Source organism: Dipodomys ordii, unplaced genomic scaffold (genome assembly GCF_000151885.1).
Source record: "Dipodomys ordii isolate 6190 unplaced genomic scaffold, Dord_2.0 Scaffold1, whole genome shotgun sequence".
Taxonomy (NCBI): domain Eukaryota; kingdom Metazoa; phylum Chordata; class Mammalia; order Rodentia; family Heteromyidae; genus Dipodomys; species Dipodomys ordii.
In genome coordinates, this window is record NW_012267217.1 from 14,299,419 (window position 1) to 14,307,472 (window position 8,054).

General features: G+C 43.0%; 1 protein-coding gene across 1 annotated transcript; it reads left to right on the forward strand.

Annotated features, from left to right (window-relative positions):
* Positions 1–710: 710 nt before the first annotated feature.
* On the forward strand, positions 711–4,910 carry Pcdh20 (protocadherin 20). Its single transcript, XM_013034584.1, has 2 exons — positions 711–887; positions 1,958–4,910. The coding sequence occupies exons 1-2, from the start codon at positions 711–713 to the stop codon at positions 4,685–4,687; spliced, it is 2,907 nt and encodes a 968-aa protein (XP_012890038.1). The 3' UTR covers positions 4,688–4,910.
* Positions 4,911–8,054: the final 3,144 nt, after the last annotated feature.

Sequence of the window (8,054 nt, forward strand, 5' to 3'; positions counted from 1 at the left end):
GGAAACCTGCGCTGAATTCATATATTTGTTTATCTGGCTCACATCGCGTTATGTAGAAGTTGTGACTCCTCAATGAGAAAAAGTTCTCCCCCCCCCTCTCTCTCTCTCTCTCTCTCTCTCTCTCTCTCTCTCTCTCTCTCTCTCTCTCTCTCTCTCTCTCTCTCTGCGGTGCAAACAAGACTACGTGGCATTCTCTGGGCAGTAAATCAGGTTGTTTGTTTTTTTGTTTTGAGTGGATCGGGGTGTGTGGGGGGGTACCTAACTTGTGATTGCTCTGTGAAGCCGACCTCCTTCTCCCTTTCCCTCCCCTCAGTCGTATACAAATATGGGCTTATCTATCCATTTTAACGCTCCCTTATTAGCAACCTGTAGACAGGCAATCTGACTTGGTGTGGCCAGAAGACAGGCCGGTAGGCACCGGCTCCAGTACTCAAAGCAGGACCAGGTGGCGGGGGATGGCAGTCTTCCCTGGCTAGTCCTAGATTCTGCTCTGTGGGGGCGGGAGGTGTGGGGTCTGGAGGTACCGGGGCAGGAAACCTTCAATGTGCCTTTCTGTCCCCGCCTCACTATTCAGTCCGGCTTAGTGCCAGTCCTTAATTTGAAGAGCCAGAGACTATTGGCTGAAGTTCCCCAGTGATTTGCATGAGCGGAGAGGGAGTGTCTTCTGCCACCCTCCCCTCTGGAGCGCGCCGACTGCAGCCTTCCCGGGAATGCGCGGCCCAGGCAATGCGCGCAGCAGCTCTCGGGCCCTGGCAGTGAGCTGGCGCCCGGCGACCTGGCACCCGCGCCTGGATATGGGGCGCCTAAGTCGTCCCAGCAGCAGCAGCAGCAGCCGCAGCAGCCGCAGCAGCAGCAGCAGCAGCCGCAGCAGCCACAGGAACCTGCCGGTAAGGATCCAAGAGCCCTGCATCCCAGACAAGTTGCGGTACTCGGAGGAGGCAGTTTCCCGAAAGGGGTCTTCAAAGCTTTCCTTTTCATTCAAACTTCACCGGAGGACGGGGGTGGGGGTGGGGTGGAAGGAGTTTGGGGTGATGTGTTTAGATTTTCGCGAAGAAGAGCCAAGTCTTTGGGTCGCGTGGGGAAGTTTCTGAAGCAGAAAAGCAGTCAGATGAGGCGGGGGGGGGGGCGCGGGGTGCGGGGAGAGGGTTGCGGAGGGTGCGCACCATCCGCTGTAGATTCTGGGCATCTGAGAAGATGGTTACCCCGCTGCTGGCGTCTGCCTAGTGACAAATTTGTTTTGAACATAACAATTTCCCGCGTGGACTTCATTTCCCCCCAAGGAAGAGGAGGGTGGGTGGGGTAAGGGTAGGCTCGACTGGAAGGTAGAGATTCAGATTCATGCTAAAAGGAAAAGCACTTTTTTTTCTTTTTCCTCTCCCCGACCTAAAAGCGTTGGGTGGTATATAGCAGGTGAGAAGGTTGCTGAGGGTCTCGGGTCATTACTGCTGCTGTAATAATCCACACGATTATTGATATTGCTGTTATTCCTAATGCTTTAAGAAATGGTCGGTACTCTTAGAAAGGGATGTGACATAATTTACATCATTTGTGTTCGGGAACCTTAACAGCTGAATTATTCACATGAGAAATAAATCGCCCACCTGGTCTGTCTAGGACCCTCGCATTTGCCCCATAACCTATAGAGGTTTCCCTGTCGGATGGCAGGACGTGGAGATCCAAGGAGGTTGAGAGGGGCTGGCAGGGGGTCTGGAGGAAGGGGAGGGTCGAATAGAAAACGTACTGAGAAATACACGTTCAAGTTTTGGGAACTGGGTTGCTCCGCAAACCTTTCCTTCCAGCAAGGGTTTTGTTTGTTTGTTCTGTTTTTTGTGTTTTTTTTTCCTTTACCCCATCCCCACCCCCTTTTCCCACGCCGGGGGACCCTGATATCTAACTCTGATCGATCTCGGTATTTCCTTACGTGTATGATGAACCCTCTCCCTTCCCTTCACTCCAGCATGTGCTTCTAATTTTCCTCTTCGTGGGACCCTTCACCTGCCTGGCGAGTTACAGCCGGGCCACAGAGCTCCTGTACAGCCTGAACGAGGGACTACCCGCCGGGGTGCTGATTGGCAGCCTGGCTGAGGACTTGCGGCTGGTGCCCAGGGCTGCGGGGAGAGCGGAGCCACAGCAGGCGCAGCCACCGGAGCGCGCTGGTGCGCAGTGGAACCCGCCTCTCTCTTTCAGCCTGGCTTCCGGAGGCCTGAGTGGCCAGTATGTGACCCTGGACAACAGATCTGGGGAGCTGCACACTTCTACCCAGGAGATCGACCGAGAGGCCCTGTGTGTGGACGAGGGTGGAGCAGCTGCCTGGGGCAGCAGCATTGCCATCTCTTCCTCCCCTTCTTCTGATTCTTGCCTTTTGCTCCTGGATGTGTTGGTCCTGCCTCAAGAATACTTCAGGTTCGTGAAGGTGAAAATTGCCATCAGAGACATCAATGACAATGCTCCGCAGTTCCCTGTTTCCCAAATCCTGGTGTGGGTTCCGGAAAATGCACCTGTCAATACCCGGCTGGCCATTGAGCACCCTGCTGTGGACCCTGATATAGGCATTAATGGAGTGCAGACCTATCGCTTACTGGACTACCATGGCATGTTTACCCTGGACGTGGAGGAGAATGAGAATGGGGAGCGCACTCCTTACTTAATTGTCATGGGTGCTCTGGACAGGGAAAAGCAGGACGAGTACATAAGCATCATCATAGCAGAGGATGGTGGGTCTCCGCCACTGTTGGGAAGTGCCACCCTGACAATTGGCATAAGTGACATAAATGACAATTGTCCTCTCTTCGTAGATTCACAAATCAATGTCACTGTATATGGGAATGCTACAGTGGGCACCCCGATTGCAGTTGTGCAGGCTGTGGATAGAGACTTAGGAACAAATGCCCAGATCACTTATACTTACAGCCAGAAAGTCCCACAGGCATCCAGGGATTTATTCCATCTCGATGAAACGACTGGAGTCATTACACTTTTCAGCAAGATCGGAGGAAGTGTTTTACAAATGCACAAGCTCACCGTCCTCGCCAACGGGCCAGGCTGCATCCCTGCCGTGATCACTGCCCTGGTGTCCATTATCAAAGTCATTTTCAGACCACCCGAAATTGTCCCACGTTACATAGCGAACGAGATCGACGGTGTGGTTTATCTGAAAGAACTGGAACCCGTGAACACCCCTATTGCATTCTTCACCATCCGAGATCCAGAAGGTAAATACAAGATTAACTGCTACCTGGAGGGTGATGGGCCATTTAGGTTATCACCCTACAAACCGTACAGTAATGAATATTTGCTAGAGACTATCAAACCTATGGACTACGAGCTACAGCAGTTCTATGAAATAGCTGTTGTGGCCTGGAACTCAGAGGGATTTCACGTCAAAAGAATCATTAAAGTACAACTTTTAGATGATAATGATAATGCACCTGTTTTCCTTCAGCCCTTGATTGAACTAACCATTGAAGAAAACAATGCACCCAATGCCTTTTTGACTAAGCTGTATGCCACTGATGCTGACAGTGGAGAGAGAGGCCAAGTTTCCTATTTCCTGGGACCCGACGCTCCTTCCTATTTTTCCTTAGACAGTGTCACAGGGGTTCTGACTGTCTCAACTCAGCTGGACAGGGAAGAGAAAGAAAAATACAGGTACACAGTCAGAGCCGTGGACTGTGGGAAGCCACCGAGAGAATCGGTGGCCACTGTGGCTCTCACCGTGCTGGATAAAAATGACAACAGCCCTAGGTTCATCAACAAGGACTTCAGCTTTTTTGTGCCCGAAAACTTCCCAGGCTATGGAGAGATCGGCATCATAAGTGTCACTGATGCAGATGCTGGGCAAAATGGATGGGTTGCCCTTTCAGTGGTGAACCAGAGTGACATTTTTGTTATCGACACGGGAAAGGGCATGTTGAGAGCAAAAGTGTCTTTGGACCGAGAGCAGCAAAGCTCCTATACTTTGTGGGTCGAAGCTGTGGATGGGGGTGAGCCGGCCCTTTCTTCTACCACAAAAATCACAATTCTCCTTCTTGATATCAATGACAACCCCCCTCTGGTTTTATTTCCTCAGTCTAATATGTCTTATCTGCTGGTACTGCCTTCCACTCTCCCTGGCTCCCCAATTACAGAGGTCTATGCTGTGGACAAAGACACAGGCATGAATGCTGTGATAGCTTACAGCATCATAGGGAGGAGAGGCCCTAGACCAGAGTCCTTTAGGATTGACCCCAAAACAGGCAACATAACATTGGAAGAGGCATTGCTACAGACAGATTATGGACTGCATCGCTTACTGGTCAAAGTGAGTGACCATGGTTATCCTGAACCTCTCCATTCCACCGTCATGGTGAACCTGTTTGTCAATGACACTGTCAGCAATGAGAGCTATATTGAAAGTCTTTTAAGGAAAGAACCAGAGATTAACATAGAAGAGAAGGAACCACAGATCTCAATAGAACCAACCCACAGGAAGGTTGAGTCTGCATCCTGTGTGCCTACCTTAGTAGCTCTGTCTGTCATAAGCTTGGGTTCTATCACACTGGTAACAGGGATGGGCATATATATCTGCTTGAGGAAAGGGAAAAAACATCACAGGAAAGATGACAATTTGGAAGTACAGATTCCACTGAAAGGAAAAATGGACTTGCATATGAGAGAGAGGAAACCGATGGATATTTCCAATATTTGATATTTCGTTCTGGAATAACAGAAATGTTTTAACTGACTTGGGACAGGTTTTGACACTTGAATATGAGTGTTTCTGGCAGTTCCAATGAAGGACCACTAATTTATAACTTGTAATATGTTGTAAATAGCTCTTTACAGGTTTTTAAATTCAAATTCAGAGGTTATAAAATGTGTACAGCATTTTTAAATGAAAAAGATACTAACAGCTATAAAAATGTTATTTATATATCTAAAAAGTTTGGAACTGATTTTCGGCTTTCATACACCAAGCTGATTGGTAAAACCTGGGAGTCAGGTAAGAAAATGGTATTTTTGTTGTTGTTGTTCCTCTAAAATTTCCTTTGACCACAAGAGGGCATCAGCTGCTCCTTTGCAGGGAACTGTGAGGTATTGTACATGAAAGTTGTTGTACATGAAATTAATGAGAGAGTATATTTTAAATATATTGTTTCTAACACTAAATAAATATGAAATTAAAGCAATTTGAATGTTCCCCTATTTAAATATATAAGAAATAAAAGAAATATACTTATCCACAGAAAGTCTATTACCTCACAGGTATATCATTAGTAGTTTGAAGGAGGTGGCTTTGAGCAAGTATATCGACATTTCCATGTGTTATAAATATGACCTGCTGAAGAGTGTTTTACTTCCTGTGTACACAATTTACTTTCTGTTTGCTTCACCATTGCACTTGCTATAATTATAGGGGGGAAATTTATGTATCCTTACAGAAAATGTAACTAGAAATAATGCCCCAGAAAAACAGCTGGAAACAAATAAACACCTCGATCCTTAGATGATTTAGTTGCTCTTTCAGTGTCTATGAAGTTTTAGTGCATTCACAACTTGTCAGTTGCACTTTGTACTTGGGATGTGTTCGATTTTTATATACTTAAACATCCCTCTCATGAGAAAAGTAAAAGTCCCATTAAAATCATTCTAGAAGCTAATGTGCACTTCAGGTTCTTTCAGTTGGGCATTTTATGTAGAATTTATATTTCCTTTTTGTTGTTGTTTCGATTTGTTGGCTACCATTTCTGCCTTCCCCTCCACCATCTCCCCCTGGGCTTTGGATTCCGTCCAAGAGTTTATTTGTGAGCCCCAAAACAAATTCCTCTGGTAATTTTGCTTTAACTGAGTTGTTGCTTTTTTTCTTCAGTATAGCAAGCTGGCTCCTCAGTTATTTATCAATTTTACTTCGTTATCTGAGCTGGAATTTTATTTTATATTGAGAGCTATGGCAAAATTATCTGTGTAAGCAAGGAACCTATTAGCTTAACCTGGGTTATTTTACTCCCTGCCATCTTGTGTCTGTAATGTACCAAACGTGTTTATATGTCTGCAAATTAAAGGTATCTATTTTCATAATTTCTTTCTCATTTTTACCATTTTATATTTGAACATGGTTCTTTCACTAAAGTGCCTGATACTGATATATCTTTGGATGAAATGGATAAAATGTAGAATTCTGCTATGCTAAAGATTATATTTAACTAAACTTTCATTACTCTACGAGATATTGCTGAGGATGCATGTAGTTGCAGATATACAGTGAAAGAGAGTATCTTTAGGTATTTAAATTCAGATGAAAAATTTCACACATGAATGTGTATAAGCATATTAGTAAATTGTTGGCTTAATATTAGTTATAAACTTTTAAGGTACCACATTCTTAGAGAAAATCCCTAGTTAACTGTGTTTCAGTAGCTTACCATGATTTTTAAGGAAAAAAATACAAAGCAAAACAGAGAATGGAATGCAAATATCTTGGATTTTTGTTGGTTTATTTTCCTTCCAATTTGGTAATATGAATAAGGGAAATAGCAAACGTTCAAGACAACAGTGTTGGCTGTAAAAAACAATTTTTTTCTTGTAAGATCCTTGTATGTGAGAGACATTTGAGCTAAGAGAGTATAACAGCATTTAACTCCCAAAAGTTGTCTTCCATGGTTGATAGCAGTGGAAGAAACCATTCTTTCCTAGTCATATCTTTCTGCACATTTCTGTTTACAAAAAGAAACCTCGTGAGATGTACATTGTACTATCAATAAAACCTCAATCCTCTATAAGTTCAATAACTTTTACTATTAGTATAATTTTTTTAAAATCTATTCATTTTTAAATCACAAGAAAGTTCCTGCATTTGGGGGCATGGACTTCATATCCAGGCTGAGAAATGTTTCTAACCTTCACAAAAAGACATACTTCTGAATAACTTCTTGAAGTAGGATTTCCTTTACAAAAGCAGCTTATTTACATTAAAAATATTAATGGCAGGGAAAGCTAACTTAATTTAAGCTCAAAGATAAAAAGCTCTTTTTCCTAACACCTTGTGCTAGAAGACTTGCCAAAATGTATGCTAATCGTGTCAGTGTTGTTAGTGGAGCTGGCACAAAATAAATGTTCCATTCATTAAAGATCCTAATATCCATTTAACAGTTTAAGTACCAGTAAGTTCTCTTTGCCCAATTTAATGAAGAAGAGCTCTGATCTTGTATTATTATCAAGTACACCCTAATATTATAGAGAAACTTGTTCATTAATTTGAACTGAGAAATTTAAAACCAACCAAGAAATTCAGCTACTGGGAGAAAAAATATATTATTTCTTATTGTGTGACTCTTTAAAGCATATTTCCTGAACTTATTTTGCTTTTACAAGTTATACTTGGTAATTTTGTTTTTAGAAATAGAAATTGAGAGGGTTAATTTTAAAAATACTTTTCTTAAAGCAGTTCTGTTTTATTTATATAACACAAGAGTGTTAGAAAATCCCAAATCCTTAGTGATCTGAATGTGTTTGAGAAAATGTCAGGCATGACCGTACTATGAAACATTTCTGGAAGCAGTATGTAGTTGACTTAATTGTGGTAAGATCTTTTACACAGATTTTTTTTCTGTGCTCCCCAGAAACCAACTAAATTGATGATTGTAAAAGAAGAATTAAGCAATCCTCTTCTCTTGAGATTCAGGTTTCAATCTCCTCACCTTACTGAGGAATCCTGGTATTTATCAGACAATAGAAAACGTAATGACAGTGGTACACTGGAAATATGTTGCTCTTCAGCTGCACTGGAAAACTTCAGTTGATAGAGGCCAGAACCCCAAAGATCCAACATTTTTTATGCCCACTACAGAACAGCAGTGCTAGAACAAAATGCCATACTGCTGACTTGCCTAATCACCACCTGTCATTATTCCTTGACTACTCAGTCAATAAATACATATTAGCAATCATTCAAATAGACTCTAAGAAGAAAAATAATCTCAATCAATTTTTAGCCATTCTTGATTTTTGCACAAAGTTCTATCATAATGTTTTCATTATTTCTATTTTGGATAAGAAAAAAGATTATGTAAATTTTT

Bases quoted from the DNA above. Each gene is read 5' to 3' on its own strand.
- Pcdh20 (XM_013034584.1), top strand. From the start codon at position 711: ATGCGCGGCCCAGGCAATGCGCGCAGCAGCTCTCGGGCCCTGGCAGTG. The intron at 888-1,957 runs GTAAGGATCCAA...CCTTCACTCCAG, and splicing joins GCAGCCACAGGAACCTGCCG to CATGTGCTTCTAATTTTCCT.